At 36.5% G+C, this 22,145-nt stretch overlaps 3 protein-coding genes across 3 annotated transcripts; 2 read left to right on the top strand and 1 right to left on the bottom strand.

Moving 5' to 3' along the window:
• Nucleotides 1-1,158: 1,158 nt before the first annotated feature.
• Nucleotides 1,159-6,560, bottom strand: LOC139822057 (uncharacterized). The gene is made up of 2 exons (XM_071793575.1): nucleotides 4,761-6,560; nucleotides 1,159-3,258 (listed from the first exon to the last, which is right to left on the bottom strand). Exons 1-2 carry the CDS (start codon nucleotides 5,742-5,744, stop codon nucleotides 3,241-3,243), a joined length of 1,002 nt encoding a protein of 333 aa, XP_071649676.1. The 5' UTR covers nucleotides 5,745-6,560; the 3' UTR covers nucleotides 1,159-3,240.
• An 8,844-nt stretch (nucleotides 6,561-15,404) lies between these two features.
• On the top strand, nucleotides 15,405-19,050 carry LOC139821436 (aldose 1-epimerase-like). The gene is made up of 5 exons (XM_071792436.1): nucleotides 15,405-15,502; nucleotides 15,767-15,897; nucleotides 16,214-16,276; nucleotides 17,485-17,611; nucleotides 18,873-19,050. The coding sequence occupies exons 1-5, from the start codon at nucleotides 15,405-15,407 to the stop codon at nucleotides 19,048-19,050; spliced, it is 597 nt and encodes a 198-aa protein (XP_071648537.1).
• LOC139821529 (galactose mutarotase-like) lies at nucleotides 16,282-17,419 on the top strand. Its single transcript, XM_071792614.1, has 3 exons — nucleotides 16,282-16,407; nucleotides 16,490-16,663; nucleotides 17,174-17,419. The coding sequence occupies exons 1-3, from the start codon at nucleotides 16,282-16,284 to the stop codon at nucleotides 17,417-17,419; spliced, it is 546 nt and encodes a 181-aa protein (XP_071648715.1).
• Nucleotides 19,051-22,145: the final 3,095 nt, after the last annotated feature.

Genomic DNA, 22,145 nt, shown 5'->3' with positions numbered 1-22,145 from the left:
TTTATGAATTCTAGCTACTTACCGTAAATAGAATTTAGTTAACTCAAGTAGTAAATAGCGTCCGATGTACGTGTACGTGTACGTGGAAATAAACAATTTCGGCATTTTTGGGGCAGATTGATTTGATTTTCTATTGTTCATTTTTGACTTAATTGTTGCAAAGATAATATTCAGTTACGTGATTTGTGTAACGTATAATAAGACGTTACGTCAAGTTTCGAGAAAAAGTTTCCTACGGCGTTGTTTCCTGCACAGGAAAATTCAACCATATATCGGACATATTTTCAAACAGTAACGACAATGACGCAAGAAAGAAGGATGAGCTGTAAGTTTTCCAGGAAAGTTTTTGGCGGTCATATTTTGGCTTTCACAAACAAATCCAAAGGATCAGTCATTGTAATATATTATACCTATTAAGCGCGTCCTTCATTAAAATATATTTATACCAAAGAGCATATTGTTTTAACTATTGTGCAACATAATGCAGCCGAGTATTTATCGAGCTGCCTGAATGCACAGGCATAAATCTTGAGAAAAAACCTTGGCGCGAAAGTAAATTGTCTAAAGGTACGATTTCATTGACGCTAGAAACCATGCAGCGGCAGCGTCAAGAAAATGTAGTAGGGGAAGAAGTTTCTGTTGAATTTTGCGGTACGCTAAAAAGTTGAGACGGTCTGAACTTCTTCCCCCACTACATTTTCTTGACGCTGCCGCTGGTTTCTAGCGTCAATGAAATCGCACCTACTTTTGTGCATTGCGTTTTAAATTGCACTGTAGCAATTGTCAAACTTGAATTTTTTTAACCTAAAATATTTTAAGATAATATTTAATTACTTATGAGTCATGACACAACTTTCTGCTAAGTTTTTTGTTATCAACATATATGTATGTGGCAAGTTAAACTCTGAGATAAAATCGATAAAAATTTATTCAGAGATGAGATATTTCTGAAGTTTAATTTATAAACTCTAAACTCTAACGATAATAGCAATCAACATTAATTTTTTAATTCAATAAATTTGCTTAGTCTGATATAGAAAAAGCTTATTATTGTTAGTCATGTAATACTATTTTTTAACGGAAGAAGATTATTAACGATTAAGATATTGCGCGAGGAAAGGGTTAACATTAAAACACAGAAATTATTAAATAATTAAATTGGTGATTTTTATTTTTCCTTTAAATGTGATGTAATAAATATTTGTGTGTATGTAGTAAATTATTTTTTAAATGTTCTTTATTAACAAAAAATGATCAAAATTATCGCTTCTAAAATCTGCTGTATAAATATTATTGTTGATTTCTTATCTCACACATCTCCGTATTTTACACAATATAATCGGCGAAGGTCACGGCAGCAACATTTGTAACTTAATATTTTCTTTTATTGAGATATTCTGGTTTAAAAAATCGTAAAAGAAAAAAGGTATTTTTTGTAGGGAAACAAAAAAGAAAATAACGTTAAACTTTGCATATTCTTTTAGCCTTATTTTAAGAATTTATTTTTATATTTTTCAAGTAACAAAAATACTCTCTTTTTTCTATGTTACATCCTATCGTCTGAACCAGAACTAAACCAATATTTCCATTCTAGACAAAATGGTGATCTTTTTATTAAAATTATTATAGTTTTTCTCATAATTTTGTTAGTATTCGAAAAAAATAAAAAACTAGTATAAAGTTTATTCTAGTTCAAACGATAGTCACACTTCTCCCGAATAAGAAAATTTTTGGTTTTTACGTTTCAGGTACCTAATAGAAGAGCTAGAATCATTTCGTTGACGACACCGTCGATCATTTACACCTCCTGGTGACCAAGGTATAACACAAAAAAAATAGTATTTTTGTTATTTAAAACATAAAAATATATTCTTAAAATAAGACTAACAAAAAATTTCTAAAAAAGACTTTTTTTAAGACCTTTTAAACCAGAATAGCTCTTTAATATTCTCTCTAATAGTCTCTCCATGATTCTCGGCAGTCAAAGTCGGCAATTTTAAACAGATGTCAAAGAAAAGAACTTTGGAAGAATAAAGAATAAGTGAGAAATGTTATGCAATTTTCTGAATAGCATATTGTTCCACTTGTTACGCTTCTTCTTTCTATTTTTCATTGTTCAACCTTTTGAAAAAAAAAAAAACTTGAAAAGATCAAATACCCCATTCCTTGTCCTCACATTGAGTAGAAAAAAGAAAAAGCAAATAATTCTTTATCCGCATAACTGTCCTATGACAACCATGTAATCGTATGTTTGTCCGTGTGATCGATCAACTAATATGACCATTCAGTATAATCTAACGTGAACAAACAAAGGAAATGCGATTTATCTTCTACACATCATCAATTATTATATATATTTATATTCAATTATAATATCTACTAATAGAATAAATATGTATGTATATATGTACATATAAACACAAATATTTATATTTATATACTTACACAAATTATATTTACATTCATATATATAATATAAATATTACATACATAAATATATATTAAATGTAAATATATATATATCTATTTGTCATATCTGTTGATCAATCATATAATTTTTACTAACAAATGGAGAATGAAAAATAAGTTATTTTGTACAAATGTGCATGCTACATCATTATGAGGAGGTATAACACGACTAATGTTCAAGATAAAAATAATTTCATGTAAATAAAACGTAAAGTTAGACAATGAAATAAAAAAATTACGAAAATTTAAAAAAATTGAAATATTAATACAACTAAAGTATTAATATAATAAAATGTATATAGAGGCATTTATATATAAAGATTATAAAAGAATCATTTTATTTTATGTTAGATGTATATTGTATGATGCATACATTATCTTTTCTAAAAGAATTTTTTTTATTTGTAGAAATTACTTTCATTGACGTATCATACTTTAAAAAGCTATAAAAAAAGCTAAATCTGAATTAAATTTATCGATCGTTTAATAGTCAATTGCATCGAAGTGCATGCATTAAAAAACCTTGCTCTCTATTGTCTTTCTTTCCTGCCCTCTTGAAATCTAAGAAAAAAAAACTAAATGAGTAAAAAAAATTGTAAGCCTTGTTATTTGTGATTTACAACATCTTGGCAGAATGTCCGTCTTACACCTCCTTATATAATGCATGTATAATTCATAAATACAATCGCCTTTACTAATACCAAATATATTGCTTATTCCAGGTACATGATAATCCGCGTCATATCTTGTAATTATGGCATTTCCTCATATTTATCGTGAATACGCCGCCTGAAACAGTAAAAGTTAACACACAGCTTATTATTTTAGTTTAAAATTTCAAACTTTATTCTTATTATAAATTATATAAATTATTGAATTATATAAATTAATTAGATGACGTATCTATACATACATGTTGAATATATCAGCACTCGTATAATATTAATTACATTGTATACTAATAATATTAAAAGTATAAAAAAAGTATTTTTTTTATCAAAACTGAATAATTTTTGCAGAGAAAATCTGAGGAGGGAACATTAAAAGTTTATACCTATAGAAATATGTTGGTTTGGATTTATATATTTTTTTATATATAAAAATATATATACATATATACGTATGTATATTATACATATAAAGATTACAGAAGAAAGTTACTTCACAACTAAGTAAATAAAGGAGATTACACCGTAATTAAAACGTAAATAAAAGAAGAGTTAAAAACAAATAAACTTGTAAAGTTTGTGATAGCGAACAAGATCTAAATAATCTTTCTCTTAACTGCCAGTCAAATTCTTTATTCGCGTAATTAATCTATATATAGACATTATTTTTATTGATATCGTTTTTTTTAGGATTTCGCACGTTCGGCTAAAAGTTAGCACCCTTGTTGCTAGGTTAAAAGTGCATCCGCGATTAGATAACATTATTTGGAAACAACACGGGACATTGCGGGAGGGTTAGGTCGAGGCTATTCATCAGAAACCATCCTCTACAATAAAACCCATTGAACAAGACAAAACGAATCCGGGCCTAAATGATTCCATTGTTCTGTCGCATTAATATGCTAATTCAATTATCCACTTCGTTAACGGCGAGACGGCCTTGCCGACAGATACCCTAAAAACTATCGGTTGAAACTGAATCAGTCGATGCAGGAAACAATTTCTTTTTTTACGAATTGACTTAAAAATAATAAATACATTACGTATAAATTCTTTTTAGAGATTTGTTTCTTTTCCTTTTCTTTCATTATTTCTTTTTTCCTGGAAAAAATTTTTTTATATATAATTACATAAAATATATCCATATGTTTTCTTCCTCGTAATTTTCCTTTTTGTAAAAAAAATGCAAAAGATACTTTTCTAATTATTTAAGGGATAGAAAAACATATGGACATTTTTTATACGTATGTAGTTATATGAATATGAAAAAATTTTCCCCGATATTCTTTAATGGAATCTTTGAAATAAATATAGCTTAATAATAAGTGCTTGTCCATACCTGTTTGAAAATTTCGAATTTATATATTCTTATCCCTATTCTTATCGTATATAACCTGCAAAGAATTTTAAATGGAAATATATTATTTTGCTGAAGAAATAGAACTACAAAGCAAAAAAAAATTCAGAATTACATCCTTTGGCAAACGGAAATCCAAAAATAATAAGAACTAGAATTAAACGAAATCTTTCTTCAGTGAGAAGAAAGATTTCGCAATCTTTTCGAACACTTTGAATTGCTCGAGAAATCGTAAATATTCGCATCATTGCTCATTAAATTTTTACCGGATCATATCTCTGAAGCCAATCGGAATCCATCGTGGGGGTAGCCAGTGGCCTAGTGGATGGCACCGATAACGAAGCAGATTGCGATTCGTTGGTGTCATAATTGTGCGCGGCGGTCCCGGTAGATCCGGACGTGGAAGGAAACATCAGCTGAGAATGGAGACCGTTGGTTCCCAGTGTACCCTGGCTTGTCGGGAAGAACGAGTTCAGGTTCAGGTGATGCTGCGCCAATGTCGTTGGATTACCAACCGCCGGTGGCATCGAATAGAACTGATATAAGCTATTGATGTCGAAAGACGCGTTGTTGTTGCCGTCAGCCGAAACCGTCGACGACGACACCGTGGACGACGCACTTGGGTTCATCGCCTTAAAATGGACGGACCCGTGGTACGGATGGTAGCCCGGACGAGGCATGGCCGAGGGATTGACCATCGACGTAGCGTAGACCGACGACAGCGGGAAACCGGAGCAGTGCCTCGAAGTTATGTACATGGACGGGTCCGCCGAAATTGACATCTTCTTGAGCTTTCTCCGAGGTCGATACTTGTAATTCGGGTGGTCCTTCATGTGCTGATTGCGCAGGCTCTTTGCCTGCTCGACGTAGGGATCTTTATCCTTGACGGGAAGCTCCTTCCACATTACGCCGAGCATCTTCGAGATCTCCGAATTGTGCATCTTCGGGTGCTCCTGAGAGATCTCCTTCCGTTTCTGACGGGACCATACCATGAACGCGTTCATAGGCCTCTTGACGTGTTCCTCGTGTTGCACATGTGTCTGCTGGCCATCTCTCATCGTGTCGTCCGCGGCATCGGATGGCATTTTATTGGGAAATGAATAATACAGCGGGTGCAAATGGTGAGGTGAGAACACGTCGAATCCGTAGTTGAAACCTGGCGTGTCCGAGTTTGAACTGAAGCACGGATTGTACGGCATTTGTTCACTTGAAATATACTTTGTCATCTTTAATCGCAAATCGTCCTTCATGAATAATTCTTAAACGATTCGTTGAAATGACTGTTTACAAACACACGGCTACTGATGAATGATACGATCGATCGTAGGCTGTGACAACGTATCGGCATTTATACGATTCACAATTCGGTGAATATTGATGGATCGATATTTCAATTTACGAGCTAGTTTTCATCTGATTCAATTTATTTACAATTCTTCCAACTCACACTCTCGTACTAATTGGCTAATGTTATCTTTTAACTAACAATAAGAGGTTTTCTTGAAACCAGCCAGTGTATTATTTTGCAAACCTTGTCTTTGCTTAGATTTAAATTGTTTTTAAATAATTACGTATGTAATTTTTCAAGAAACAATCATCACAGATTAGTATCGTCTTATTTTATTTGTTCAACATATATTGCACAAACTTCCACGAAGATGATCTTCAGTTGTGTGATTCTTCTCGGTTTCTTCTTTTTCTTCTCTTTCCAACTGGATTTCTCGACTCCGATGGACACAATATATTATCAAGAAAGGATTTCTTCTCTTTGGCTTTTGTTACTATGGTAGTGAACAATATTTTCTCACTTAAAATTATAAAAATCCGATAATAAATTAGATTTTTCTTGACAGACTATTGTGTGTGTGTGTTCTACCACCAAATCACTGCCCGGCGACCAAACGCACTACTATCTTTCTACTGTCTGTGCTCCGATATTCGTTTTCATCGCGAGTTTGGTTGACTTAGTGTGTACCAGATGCTGAATTATACTGAGAGCTGCCTAGCGTGCCATACAGCTGACTCATTGTCCCGGCACTGGCGGCACTGTCCTTCTCTCTTCCCTCTCCGTCGTGTCCGATGCGAGCCCCACGCGCGACCCACGTTTATGGGCGTAGCTTGGCCGGTCGTGTTCGAAGGTCGACCGGCTGATCCGTCGACCACCCATCGACCGGCCCCTCGTGCACCATTGGTCCTCGGATCCCCGTTTTCGTGTAACTCCGCTGCGCTTCGTCCCACTTCGTCGCCCTCTGTCACCCTACTTTGCAGCTTGCGACGACGGAGTACGGAGCGGAGCGGGCCACTTCGGCGCGATATACCGCGCGGACTGCAATTATTATTATCGATTACCTCGATACGACGAAGTACAAATAGCGCATAGACCGGCCGTTATTGACTGGCTCCGTTCACGTACCGTCGCGCTACCGCGAGGTTACGTACCGTCGCGCAGTAATTGCAATTAAAAAAAAAAAAAGAAAGATCAGGGTAAGGATTTTCGTAATCCTTTCGTCTCTGGGGATATGTAATAGTGTGCATCGTGTAATCTCATTTACAGCAAATTCTTTCGATTTTCACTAACAGTAAAATTGAATCGCACTAGAACCATCGTTCTCACTTATATAGACTTCAACTATGCACAACGGTAAGAGCTAAACTGAAAACCGATTGCCAATTTAAAACTATCAGGTCCCTTTAATTGTGACTACATTACCACCTCTTTTTTGAGTCTTTTAACTTTTGGCCATTTAATGGTGGGATACACTTCGCTTCCCCTCTCTTTTATATATCACGTAGACACGCACGTGGAGGGAGAAGAACTAGGCGGGACAAAACTTCCAAGGAGCTTCTGTTACTTGCTAGATCGTCTTAGAAAAATCGTTTTTTTTTCGTCAGTAACCTCCGAAAGTTTCTCACGACTGATATACAAAGTACAAGTAGCAGTGAAGTAACAGTGAAGATCACTTGATGCTGAAGATATGAAGATAAAGAAAGAAGAGGAAACAACACAAGTTCACTTAATAGAAGGACACATACATAATGCATATATGTATGTATAATAAAAATTGATATACTGTGTGTTTTATAATTCATATACTCATCAATTATATAGCATTATTTCTCAATAAAAGAAGTCCTGGATCATTTTTTTCTCCGAAGCTTAATTAAGGCAGTATTCTTATAACTAAAGTTTATTCAATCAGCGCCGTTCTTTAGACGGATATTCGTGACCTACGTTTCATCTGTATTTTTATACACTATACGAAACGCGTGGTTCACAGATGTAAGTCCGTTTAAAAAATGATTGGATGGACTTTAATTAAGAATATCTTCTTAGTTAAGCTTCGGAGAAAAAAAAATGATTCAGGACTTTTTTATTTGTTTTGGAATAACGTTATCGTAATGTGGGCGCAAATTATAAAATTCTGTGTAATGTGAATCATTTTAATATTTATTATTCTAATTATTGCAATTGTGTTTTATTTTAGGAAAAGATATTTTAAATAAAAATTGCAGGCAATAATACATATATATCCAATTTCTTATAATGTGTACTAATCTGCTATTTTCTAATGGTTACAAATTAATATTGTTAATATTAATTTTAATTTTCTCTGATGAACGGATAAAGAACGAGTTCACGAAGCAGTATGTTAAAGCAATATTTGCACGGTCTCATACATCGGCGAAACGTAAAATGATCGAGTGAGCGTTTGGTGTTGTTTTCTTATCGCGCAACCCCCTTTTACGCCGTCTTTTCGTCGTCGACGAGTAATCAAACGGGAGTCCGCTCTAGAGCGAGTTTCGACCCTATTTAGTTTACGTACACACACACACGCGCATACACACAGAAAGAGTGAGAAGAAGAGGAGAGGAGAGGAGAGGAGAGGAGGAGAGGAGAGGAGAGCGACAGCTTCCGTGAAACAATGCCAGGCGAAATCTGACGGTTACCCTCCTATGGGAAATCTGCGGGTACAATGCAAAAAATCCTCTCGACGACAGGGCACTTGGATTAGAATGAAAAGCGGCGAAAGGAGAGAGCGCCCTGCTCCCTTTTCCCAATCTCGTATCGCCCCTCCGTCGTCCTGACCCATCCTCTTCGCCTTTCTGGCTACCGGAGGACATTCAGTGATGCAAACGAATAGATCGCAATAGTTCGCTTCTCTTTCTCTCTTTTCCTCGGTGATATTAGTTGCTTTGTGTATAGTCTTGTATTACGTGTATTCGTGTATTACGATTGCTTCTTCGACGTCTCTTCTCGCCGCCTCCGCGATCAAACACTTTTCTGTTCTCGGGTTATTGTTTGATAGCATATATCATCTTAGCAAATCTTAATTGGCGCTTTTACTTAAAATTCTGTTGTCTAATGTTGTATAACATCTGTTTAATATACATTTGATTGTTTATAAAAATAAATATGCGTGAATAAGCATACAGAAATTAAACAGGGAGAAAAATATAATTATCTTGTTTGTAGACACATATAGTCCTGATTCTGTTATTTATTGTTTATATGAGTATGAATAATCTTGCTAACAAATCGGGTTAACAAATATATATCATTATAATTTAGGGGAGACCGGGGCTGGTTGTGACATTTTTTCTATAAAGTGTCTCAACTCTTTGATTATGTTGTTTTTATAAATGAATCTAGGCTTGCTAGATTCAGTAACTAATCGGGATTTCAATTTAATAATAGTTTTATCTAACCGCTCATTAGAAATTATATAAATTAAAAAATTCTGAAAAAAGAGGCATGTAACTTTTTACCCCACACCAGGGGCTGGTTGTTACACCACACGGGGTAAATTGTTACAACAAAAAAACAAATGTAATCTCAAACTTTTTATTAAGAATAATCATGGTTTGTCTTCTTAATTCGAACAAAAATGAAATATTATTGTTTATAACAAATTACAAAAAAAGTTTAAGTCCAAGTAATAATATAGTACTTTTTGACTTTAAATAAAATTATAGTGTTATTTTAAACAAAAACTTAGGCATACAATTTTCTTTTGGCCTCTTTGCTTTATCACATTGAAATAAAAATTAAATAAAATTATGTTCTTATTTAGCGAAAAACTTAGACATATTACTTTTTTTGGTATCTTTGCTTTATCACAACAAAATAAAAATAAAAAAATAAAAATTAAGTAAAATTATGTTCTTATTTAAATAAAAATTCTTTAAAAACAAAAATACAAGTAACTTGTAATCTAAACAAAAGTTATAAGCTCTATTCATCATAAATTATCTATCATAAATTAATTGTGGTTTGTCACAACCTGCCCCGAGAAAATGTCACTTTTAGCCCCAACACCAAAACTAACCTCTTAAGATTAAATATTAAAACACAAATATTTTTAAAGCTTATAAAAGTAAGGTTTATTGTAAACAGAAGGAATTAGAGAGTATATACCACACATAGACATTTCTGCTTATTTAGATAACAAGTGCTAGACCAATAATACTAAAAAATGAAAATGTTACAAATCTGCGTTTTTTACGGCTGCTTGTCCGGGCTCCTCTCACAAGAACGCCAGCGCCACTAACTCGCGCGGTATGTCGGCCGACACTGGCGTGATCATTTATCTCTTTCTAACGTTACTATAGCGTTTTTGGTTTAGCTCCCATTGGCACTGTAACAACCTACCTCTGTAACAACCAGCCCCAGTCTCCCCTATGTGATAAATTCATTTCAGTAGCAGAATCGAATTAAGAGAATAACGACGAATCCACTTTAACAGAGAGCGATGAAATGACGCAAAATTATTTTTTCAAGTGGCGCGGATCCGCTTTTATAAGGTCCACTGTCGCGAAATATTTCCCGAAAACATCCATCACTTCGTCATCGATCTCGGCACGATTGGAACACAAAAAAAAATCCGGGAAAGCAAGTCCGTCAGCTAATAATTTATTATCTCGCCGGGGTGCGCCACCCCGAAAAACAAAACCCACCCTCGTCGCGGCGTCGACAAAAGGTGGCGGAAGGAAAAACGAGGAGCGCGTCTCTTCCGTCGCGGAAAAAATCCGGCGACGTGGTCGCCATTCCGTCGGCCTCTCCGCTAATACCTCGTGCGCGCATACAAATGCACGTGTACGTATATGTATACGTATATGTATATCCGCCTGTACACACATTCTTGCCCGTATGCAGTCGGGTGCAAATTGGTATTGAAAAATCTCGAAGTCAATTAAAACTCGAGGCACAAAGGATTCGGCGAGACAAAATACCAATTATCTCATGTCCTCGCCGTCGTCCGCCACCCCCCATCCCCCCGTTCCCTTCTTTCCCTGCCCGGTCGACGAACAGGAGGAGGAGAAGGAGGAGGAGGTGGAGAACAGGGAGGAGAGAGGGGGGAGGCTCTTTCCCTTGCAAGAACTCAATTCCATTAGGCATTGAAGTGAGTAAAACGAGGATGGGCATCTATATAACGCACTCGCATCTCGCTTATCTACCTAATAAAGGTTTCTCTCGCCCCCTCCCTCTCAACCCCTCAGGCTTCTTCCACTCTTGCGGCACCCCCGCAGTATAAAGCGTACCCGTGAGGTGTCTGCGAGACAATCCCTTGGGATGACAATGCTTATCCCACGTATGAATGCTTCCTAGGTAATTTAAGTATAGCCCGCCCGATATTGTCCTCCCTTCTCTTCGCGCGTCTCCCCCCTCCCCTCTTCCTCTCGTGGGTCTTCGTTCGTGCCCGTCCATGAAAATTCGTTGTCCTTGCGTTAATGATCGCTCTTAAATTTCATTTTAGATTTAACTCCAAAGGACTCGCAGAGATACAGAACTCGAATATTCCATTTAATAAATATTTAAAACAGTTGAAAATTTTGTGTTATCCATTGATGAGAAAAAATCAGTTACGCGATTCCACGCACATCTATAAGTATTTGAATTTGCGAAATTATTAAGGATTTGGTTACAAAATTCAGAATTCTATTGTAACAATTCCAGAGGCTTTTAATGACTCAGAATAATCCTCGCGACTCTACACGACGAGCGATAAAAATTCGATGATCTCGCTTAGACGGCAATTAAGGTACAGCTAATTAATAATAATCCCGGCGCGACGATGTAACGTCTTTCGCGCACAGGCGGAGCGTGTAATTCGGATGCGCGGGGGATTATCCACGCAGCGTTCCCGACATTGATCCTGCAAATTAAGTTGGTTGCTCGACCGACGGGGCGAGATGTCAAACCGGCAGGAACTGCTGGGAGCTTTGTCCTGCGCGCTCGCAGCAGGTGAAGCGCCGCATTTGGCTGATTATGGGCGATCGCGAAGGCGTGTGAGAGCAGACAGATAAAGCTTCGTTCGCAAGTGACTATCGGTGTACAATTACGAGGCGCTAGAGAATTTCAATATTGCAAAAAATCTGAGGATTATGAGGACTAAACATTTTCGAATATTTAAAAAATAAATCGAAAACTGCGGAAGTCTTTATAGTTCCAAAATTTTCGATAATTCAACTAATTGTATCGTTATAACAGTAATATCATCTAATTTATATTCTTTATATTTATTTATGATTTAATAAACTTATATCGCTCTTAGTATTCTAAAAGTATAGAATTAGAAAATACATAACGATAAATTTAAAAAATGTCACAGGTAACTCAAATTATGAGCTCTTCGCGCTCGCTTGTTGGGGACGCAGCTTAAGGGGGTGCAAGATGGGGAGAGTAAGGGCACGGGTTCAGGAGAGCCCGTGCGAGATCATGGGTACGCTACGGAGAGAGAGAGGAGAGAGAGGTGGAGGGAGAGAGCGGAGGAGAGAAATCCGGATCCATCGCGGTGCCACATCGCCACCCCCGAAGAGCACGCACGAACGCGTTGCGTAATTAGCGACTGCCTCCCCGGTTTTCGTAGGTGGGTGGGTTGTATCCAACGGCGGAGATCGGACGAAGAGAGAGAGAGAAGGAGGGAGAAAGGAGGTTGGGAGGGCGGGAGGGTGTAGTAGAGCAGAAAGGGTCGACCAAGTGCAACCCTAGAACCCGTTCGTGCGACTTGCGCTGAAATCCGCTGCGTGCACATATAGCAGGCACACGTGCACGGGTGCGATCTACGGGGTGTTTCTTCCGTATAAGAGCCGGACGGAAGTTTTAGAAATCCTTAGGGCGCGTCCGAGAGCGACGTAATGGATTGAACCCTCTTCGAGATTTAGTTTCGCCGGAACGCGGAAACGGTAATTCGGAGTTTCTCGACCTACGCGAGCGCTCGAATCTCTTTTTTCCCTTTCGAGAAGGCCGTCCGAAAAAAAAGAAGAAAATAAAGCGGATTTGTTTCAGTTTTTGACGCAATGCCAGTTAGTCGCATCGCTCGGATCGTCTTCGGCGGAGGCCAAACGGGGTGACGTCGTTAACACGTAACGCATCTATTATCGGCAAATATCGCCCCCGCCAATCCTTAGAAAGGATTCCCGAGATTTCCTTCCGATCTAGTGAGCGCGTGCTGAGTTAAGGATGGATTAGCTGCCGATCTGATTTCTCTGAGGGTGGGGTTTTGGTCGAATTATGCGGCTCGTGGCGTCGACACTAATCCTTTTGAAAACACCCTGTATAAAAGGAGAGGGGGGAAGGAGAGAGAGGGGGAGGGGAGGGAGTGCGAGCGTCGTCGAGACGCAATTAATGCGGAAACCAGGCGCGGACGTAGAGGGAGTTTCGAGAAGGGCATCGCTATGCCGTGAGACGTAATGACTAATTGAGATCGGAAAGAGAAGGGCGAGCGAAAGGGGAGAAGGGGGTGGGGTGCTAGAATAGAAGGGGGTTAATACGAGCTGCGTGGTCATGGTAAAACGCGCGTTTTCTCTCTCTCTCTCTCTCTCTCTCTTTCTCTCTCGCTTGCTTCCTCTTTCCAGCGGGCTTCGTACCACCCTCTTTCCAACGTCCTAGGACCTGTGACAAAGGATCACTCGCTTGCAGGCGCACCAATGGAATTATGGATTCCTCTTCTGTCGAGGCCTTCGGATTCTGCACGATTTTCCGTATAATCGATCGGGAATGAGATTGTGCTCGCGAGGCGCACGAATCGCGGGGATTTACAGATGTGTTCTGATATCCTATATGTCCTACGTGTATCATACGAAAGCGTTTCCAGAAAATACGTTACACTGTGATGAACGAGGAAGAAACTCGTTCTTTTTTTTTCCTAAACGAGTGAACGTCATGACGAATCGGATTGATCGATAGCGCGGTCCATTACGTGAGTCTTTCCTCTTCGTCCCCCGCATAAATTTTGATTTGCACTTGAGATAAGATTGAGAATTAGGCCTTTAATTAAATTACAGATTGAATAATGCTAAGTAATTTTGTAATTTCCAATACGCAATATATTTGCGTATTTTTTTACACATTCGTAACGTGTAAATCTTATCATAATGAAGAACGAGAGAGATACATGAAATGCCTCTCCCAGTCTTTGCCTGGTATGCAGAATTCGTTGTGCATGCAATTTAATCTAACAATAATAAATGCGTCACTTTGCGCAAACGAGCGAGCCATTGGGATTCGCGGTTTTCGCATATCGATCGCGTTTCGCGCTCGCTGTTTCCCGACGACGAAGAACGGGTTGACGCAAGACGAATCCGCCCCGGGAATCACCAAACCCCTCCGGCCCTCCCTTTCGGCGACGAATTGTCGTCATCGTCGTCGTTTCCAGCGAGTGTCTCCATTCCGCGCCGGCTCGTCAGAACATTAAGATAATTACTTTCCAGCGGCGGGATGCGGCACCATTGTCGCGTTACCGCGTCGAGAATGGCATTACGCCATTGTGACGAAGAAAGCTCGCGCGGGTTCGCTCGCGCCCGCTCCGAGCCCGCGCGAGATGATGGTGCGAGCGCGCCATTCTGTACAACTCGTGCCGCGGTGCGCGGCGTTAGCGGGGGTGCACAGGGGGTGCGTTACGTTTCCGTCGAGGTGCCTGCTCCGCGCTCCCATTCGAGGGATGCCTTCCGAGCGAGGGAAGAGGGAAGAGGTGGCGCCCGGGTTGTTGCCGCGCTTCTCTTGTCGGCGACGCCATTAATGTAATTATTTCCATCGACTGTTCTAAAGCACAGTGCGGAAGCGGGGGGGTGTTGGGACTCCCCCCCCCCCCGATCAGGGCGCGGACCGACGAGGGCGATAAAGGGACCGGATTATCTCTTAGGACAATCAAATCATGTGTGATACCGCGATCTGCGATTTTTTCTGGCGGCTACCCTCGACGGCACCATCGATAAGAATAAAGCTGGAGAGTGCAAATTGTTAACAACTATATACGTCATTGAAAATTAGCGTTATTAAATATTTTTAAGATTTTTAAAATTGTAAAAATAAATGCCAATACATATATATATATATATATATATATATATATGTATATATATATATATAAAATAAATTTTAATTTTAATTCAAATTAATTTTAATATAATATAATTTTTATTTAATTTAATTTAATTTAATATAAAATTTTGAATGACATAAATAGGTAGATAACAATGTACAGTGAAAAGTACCTTTTATTTTTTTGCACTATCCTATGAGTATTGTATTGGCCTTATTTGTAACTAAAATATTAAAATATAATGTCTTAAAAATGAATTTTTCTTTCTTATTATCTCATCAATCTCTGAATGTTTATTCGTAAATATTTCGCATAAGAATGTCAAGATGGCAAATTAGAGAAAGAGTTTTGCACTAACAAAACGGAAGTTTGCGTTTGAAGCTGCTAACTTCAATGTTTCAAATTTGAGGCTAGAGTGGCTAGACGTTTCCTTCAAAATCAAATTTCAGCGTAATCGTACCAATTAGATTCTTCTTTTCCTTGATTAATAAGTCAGGATGTGTGGTGCGACTAAAATATAATTTAAAGAGTGGGAGGAAAGAATGAATAATTCTTGAAGTTTCAATATTCGCTTGAGCGAAGTGAATCATGTCTTTCGGGGATACTTTGATTGAAGAGGACGGCTTTGGATTTGTGCCAAGGCCACCTGGTATTATATCGGAGAAATCACGCGAGATCGTCAGAAGGTATTGCAAGATTGTCGTTTTACTTGGAATATCTGATAATTATTACTGAGGCAAAATTAGACATTTTGTAGAAGCTGTGTAAGATGACGAAACCTCTCCGTTAAATTTGAATAGAGAATTATTAATGTTATATATATTAATTATATTATAAAAATGAGCCAAAACTAAGTGCTTTATATATTAGAAAACCGCCTCTCTATTGAATTAATATGTTATACTGACTGTGAACGTCATATATATATTATATATCTCTGATGTGGACAGGTACACTTTGACGAATAAACACAAAGCGATTGTGCGTCTGATATCATGGGGTGCTAGTATTCAGTCAATCAAAGTTCCCAATCGTGATGGTAAACTGGCCGACGTTGTTCTAGGATTCGATGATATGGATGGTAAGGTTGTTGCTTGATAACAGGATATAGTTTTTCAAAAGCAAATTAATTAAATCAGACGCATTTTTGTACGATATTTTTCTTTCCCCTTTTTGTTATAATTACATCCCTTTGTAAGTGATTATTTGGCTAGTAATTAATTACTTATTTTAAGTATTAAAATCATTAAAAACAGTACATTTAATACTCGAAATAAGTAATTAATCACTAGCCAAATAATCACTTACAGTATTAAATTTTTGTAAGGGATTGGAAATTATGTAATATTAAAGTACGTTTATAAGTGGTTATTTATTATTACTGCTAACGTAATTAGGATATTTGAAGAACAGATACATGGGAAGCATCATCGGTCGCGTTGCCAATTGCGTTTCCGGCGGTTCGATGCATCTCGACAACGTAATTTATCCTTTGTCGATTAACGACGGGGCTGCAAAGGATTGTTTCAATGGCGGTACAGTTGCGTTTGACAATGCTAATTGGCAGTCGCAGATAGTGAACAATCGAGTGGTATGATGCAACTTATTCCCGTGAAAGTGAGACGCAAAATTGTTAAAATTATTGTTTGTTTTATATTGTGTTCTTCGACGAGGTGATGTCGCATTTGAGCCGAAGCCACAGCCAGGGATATCCCGGTGATGTGTTAACGCAAATTAAGTACACTTGGACGGACGATAACCAACTTCACATTAACATCCGTGCCACCAGCACAAGCTCCACTCCTGTCAACATTACTAATTACTGTTTATTCAATCTCGCCGGACATGTAAGACATAAATATAAAGCATTGATTTCCTCGGAAATGGCAACATTTATCTCGGGCATAAGATCTGGAAAAAAATCCTAACGTATAAACAATATATACGAATTATCTTTTTGTTTTTAAAATGTGAAAATTTTTTAAATAAAAACAAAATAAACGTTAAGTACCGCATCAATTTATATACTAATAACTTTTGGAATTAAAAATTTATGAACTTATAAAACTCAGGCATTTTTCGAGAAATTGCAAAGAGTTTAGAGAAGTAAGGGGAGGAAGGTCAGACGTCTAGATTTGAAAGATGAAATTTATTTTTCGATTTAAGTTATTTGCTATAAGGCCGGTATTTACAGTTGGTTCTTATATTTTTAGACCGTCTTATAATCCTAAGCTAGATGTCATGAACTAATAACTGAGCCATATTAGTATCTTATTAAGACGGTTTTGAAATAAGAATTAACCGACTATGAATACCGGGTTAAGTTTCCCTAAGACAACACTCAGATAATTTGTTAGGGTACAGGCTCGAAGGAGTTAAAGAAACACGTTCTCACGGTCAATGCCGACAGCTGGATTTTCATGGACGTCAAGAATAACTTACCGACCAGCATTGCATGTCCGGTGGATGGTACGTTGTACGAACTGCGTTTACCGGTACAGTTGAACCAACGTCGATTATTCGATGTACCGGGTGGCGGTTACAATCACAATTTGTGCGTCAACAGTCCCAGCTGCTGGTGTTACCGTTTCCACGCTCGGTAATCTTCCAGCATTTTCCGACGTTGAATTTAATTTTCGATATTTTATAACGCGCTCTATAATGCAAGATGTTTTTCTTCTTATATCGATCTGTTTCACGAATTATATGAAAAGAATTTTACATCCTGCTTCCGGACGATTTTTGGAAGTTTACTCGAATCATCCTGGATTGCAAGTCTATACGGGAAATATGCTGCCGCATCAACGCGTTTATCCTCCTGATCTGGAAGATCACGAATGGGGAGGCTGTGAAAATGTGCATATTAATTCCTTGAAATCGGTATGATTGCGATTGAGTTTTATTTTTAAAACAAAAAGTGATATAATTTTAAGAATGAGATCAGATTTGAAGTTAAATAAAACACATAAATTAATAAAATAAAATTAAAATTTTAATAAGGATTCAATAGATTAAAAATCAAAGAAAAGTAATAGAGCTTATGAGCCGAGCTATAATAGGTTTTGGTATTACAATTTAAAAATTAATATTCTCAGTTGATTTAAAGATATCGATTGTCGACGGTTAATATATTAACAGTTAATACAATTGATTTCTAATTTTACTGCATCTGCTTTAAAGAAAAACTTTTTAGTGTCTTGAATTTTTATCAAAATTTTGCTTCTTCATAGAGGAAGCTTTGTTTTCGTTAAAAAAAATTTTTTTTGTTTTTTGAATGTGTTCAGAATGTTCTAAAACGTCGAAAAATTGCAATTTTAAAAAACGTCTGTATGTATGTGTGTATGTGTGTGTGTGTGTATGTGCCAAATTTACCGAAATTTCTATAACTCCAGAACTAATCAACCAAATCTTAACGAATTATATATGAAATAGGGGTAGAAAAAACTGAAGAATATAATAGAATTAATAAAAATTGCTATTAATTAAGGGGTTTTAAAAAAAATTTTTTGAATTTTTGCTCTGTTGTCCATTAATGCTCTAACTTCCGTAATTTTAAGATATTGGTATATTTTTAATTTTATTATATTCTTCAGTCTTTTCTATTTCTATTTCATATATAATTCTTTAAGGTCGGTATTCATAGTCGGGTCTTATATCCAAGATCGTCTTAAGTATAGTCTTAAGGCGTCATCAGCCAATCAGAGGGCCGTATTAACATCTTAAGACATCACTTCCTCTATGAGGAAGCCAAGTGCAAATTTCTAATTTGCACAATTTTTTTCGCACTGTTTATTAATTCTATTATATTCTTCAGTTCTTTCTACCCCTATTTCATATATAATTCTTTAATATTTGGTTAATCAGTTCTTGAGTTATTCGGTAAATTCAAGAAATTTTGGTAAATTTGGTTGTTTTTTTAAACAGAAATCGATAACCCCTTTATTATTAGCAATTTTTTTAAAATGTTTTTTGATACAAAAAGCTTGAATATATTTCTCAACAATTATTGAAAATATTACGTTTTGAATAGTCGAAGGAAATTGCGAAAGGAAAAAAAACGGAAGTTTACGGCAAAGGAGGCGTTTCTTATCGACGTCATGGCGGATTTGCTTTATCGCCCCGAAATTATTCCAATACTGTTAACGTCGGACACTTTCCATCCTGCATGCTGTATCCTGGGAAAATTTATATGCATGACATAACATACAAGTTTGGAGTGCTTTCCGAAGATTAAAATATTTTTTGTTACTTTAATTTATTTCTTTTAATGTTTAATTTTTATCTTGCAATATACGAAGAGAATGTGCTTTAAAAATCAATTTTTATACTTCAAATAAAATCCTTAAACGAAATAGAAAATGGCGGTATGAAAAAGTTTCTATTGCTCATCTTTATATAGATGGAATTATGAGTTATGAAATGTCTCAGTTTCTTTTTATTTTTATGTCAATATTAATCAATCTGCATAAGAATGGTAGAATGACAAGTATTTTATAATTGCTAAAATAACTACAATTTCAGCTGATTTGAAAATGGAAGCCGATAAGACCCATATATTTGTCACTTTTTTTGTTTAATCAATGCAAAATTGTTGCTGAAGAGAAGAGAATTTGTGCAATTTATGATGAAAAAATTTAGCTGAAAGTTTATATCACGGATTGTTTCGAAGATGAATTAAAAAATGGTGATTTGAGACTATATTTCGCAATTAAAACCAGTGCCTGGAATAGAGAGAAAATTTTATTTTGCAATATGCAGGATTGTTACGCGAAATTGTTGTTGCAAAACCAAAAAATTTGAAGTCAAAAAATAAGAATCAATTAGAATGGGAACGAGATTGATTGATACTTTGTGACATTAACCGTCGCCATCGTCTTTGATTGATCATATCTGTGACTTTCACTTTCCTTTTCTCTTCAACTCCTTTTCTTTTAACTTCTTGGAAATACGTTTGTGAACAAATACTCTTATTATTATGATTTCTTTTCATAATACCGAAACAAGTGTCAGAAGAAAGTGATGCCATAACAATTGAGCTGAACAATGGAGAGAGTCTAGAATTCACTTTCTACCTTTATAATCAAGCATGACTATTCCAAACATTAGTATAGTTGCAAAGTTACCGACAAGGATCTGATGTGAGTCGTTTAATAAATAATGGATTGATACTCTTATACAAAAGAAATTTTACATCAAAAAAATATACCGATTGTTTGTATGAAAATATATATGGGAATACAAGCTCTCTCTATGTCTTATTGAAAGATGCGTTGAGTTTGTAGAAGTCGCTCCTCTGAATTAATGACAATATATACAATAAGGCCATTGAAATAGCAAAGAAGTCCTACAAAGGCTGAAAAGAAAGGATATACCATTACCGCAACAGCAGTAACCTATGATCAAAATAATTAATGTTTGGCGTTACAAGCAGTTCAAAGGAGCACACAACTGTTTGATCTATAAGATACTTGCCGAAAAAATTCTGCTTAGAATGTGGAAAGGACACGGTACTTACAAAGAATTGTCATCTTGGTAGATATTTCGAAGACCCAGGGGCGTTGTCATTCAAATTCGATTTTTTAATTATTTCGACTCTTATGGACGCATGGATTATTGTTTCGAAAGCTAGGGAAAAGGCTATTTTTATGAATTTTTTTGGAAACTATGCAAGCAATTTATTTTAAAATTTGCACATGTAATAATTCCCATTTTGTGTATAATTTCTACTATTATATAAAGGAGAAAAGTTTGTTTGTGCCATTGTTCAGGGAGATTTGGTTCATCTCTCTCCAAGGGATAGGAGACATGATCCACCATATAGGTAGATTTGACCATATTCTATAAACTTATGGAAAAAATAATAAAAACATATTTAGACTACAGTTTATAGTAAGAATTCACAAATTTAGACATTAAAATCACATCTCTAATGTTTTCATTGAGCTTCTTGAACAAAGAGCTCAATCCGAGCACGTTAAAACACGTTTGTCTCACTCACAGTCGAAACGCACCACCGAGCGTCATGTTGTCACGTGACGGGTCATAGTATAAGCGACCGATGATCCGTATGTCGCAACTTAACAATTACACGCTTGGCTCGAAATCTGAACGAGATATTTGAAATGGTTTCGTATGGTTGAGTCTCCCGGACTCCCCCTATGCATCTTATGATTGGAACGTATTAGATTAACTTTATTAATATGACCCTGCAATGCCCAATTCTTTCTGCTCGTCAAAATTTTTTGGCATCCTTTATTTCAGGCATTTAAATCTAGTAACTCTAGATTTACCTGGCTTGCGTATTAGTTACATTCTGCATGTATCTTAAATGACTTGGCGTTGAGAGTGAATTAGAAATTAGTTGAATTAGAAATGTGTTATTGCATATTCAATTGTGATCGCGGTCTGACCTATACCGTGACTAAATATAGATCTAGTCATCAACCGTTTACGAAAGAGACATAAGAATTGACGTGGTATTTTATTTGATGCATAATTATTAGTATTTATTAGTTTGGCTTCCTCATAGAGGAAGCTTTATGAGCGAAATAAAATAGAAGCATGGTAGCGATTTGTAATCCTGAGGAAGCAATGTGCAAGTTTCTAATTTGCACACTATTTTTAATTTTAAAATTAATCTTTTTATGAATTGATAGAGAGTTAGCTTAGTAGCACAAGTGAGGTTTTACAATCGACGCAATGTTAAATCGATGTTGACTTTGGGAGTTCAGGCTACATGGTCCATATATGGACTTCGCATATGGACCTTTAATCTATATATATAAAGACAAATGCCCTGACTGACTGACTGACTCATCAACGCCCAGCCCAAAACTCTGAACCTAAAAACATGAAATTTGGGTAGTGTATTCCTCTCATGACGTAAGCACCCACTAAGAAGGGATTTTTAGAAATTCGACCCCTAACGGAATGAAAAGGGGTAAAACGTGTTTCACGGATACCATAGCGAAGCACGGGTGTATCAAGCTAGTCGCGTATAAAGCTGGGTCTAATCAACCAAATCTTAAAGAGGTATATATGAAATAGGGATAGAATGGACTGAAGAATATGATAGAATTATAAATAGCCTGATATCTCAAAATTGACGGAAGTTAGAGCAACCACGGACATTTCTCAAAAAATTCAAAATTTTATGAAGAAAGAACCCTATTTACCGATTATCGCCAAATTCAATACCAATCTTCTTTTAAAGATACTCTATATAAAATTACATGTATAACTTATACGCGTAATTTTTTTAGCAAAAATCGGTAACTCCTTCACCGATTCTCGCCAAATTCAATACACTTCCTTAAATGATATTCTATC

This window comes from Temnothorax longispinosus, chromosome 11 (assembly GCF_030848805.1).
Source record: "Temnothorax longispinosus isolate EJ_2023e chromosome 11, Tlon_JGU_v1, whole genome shotgun sequence".
Taxonomy (NCBI): domain Eukaryota; kingdom Metazoa; phylum Arthropoda; class Insecta; order Hymenoptera; family Formicidae; genus Temnothorax; species Temnothorax longispinosus.
The sequence above is the reverse complement of the archived record's forward strand: the minus strand, read 5'-3'. Positions and strand labels throughout refer to the sequence as shown.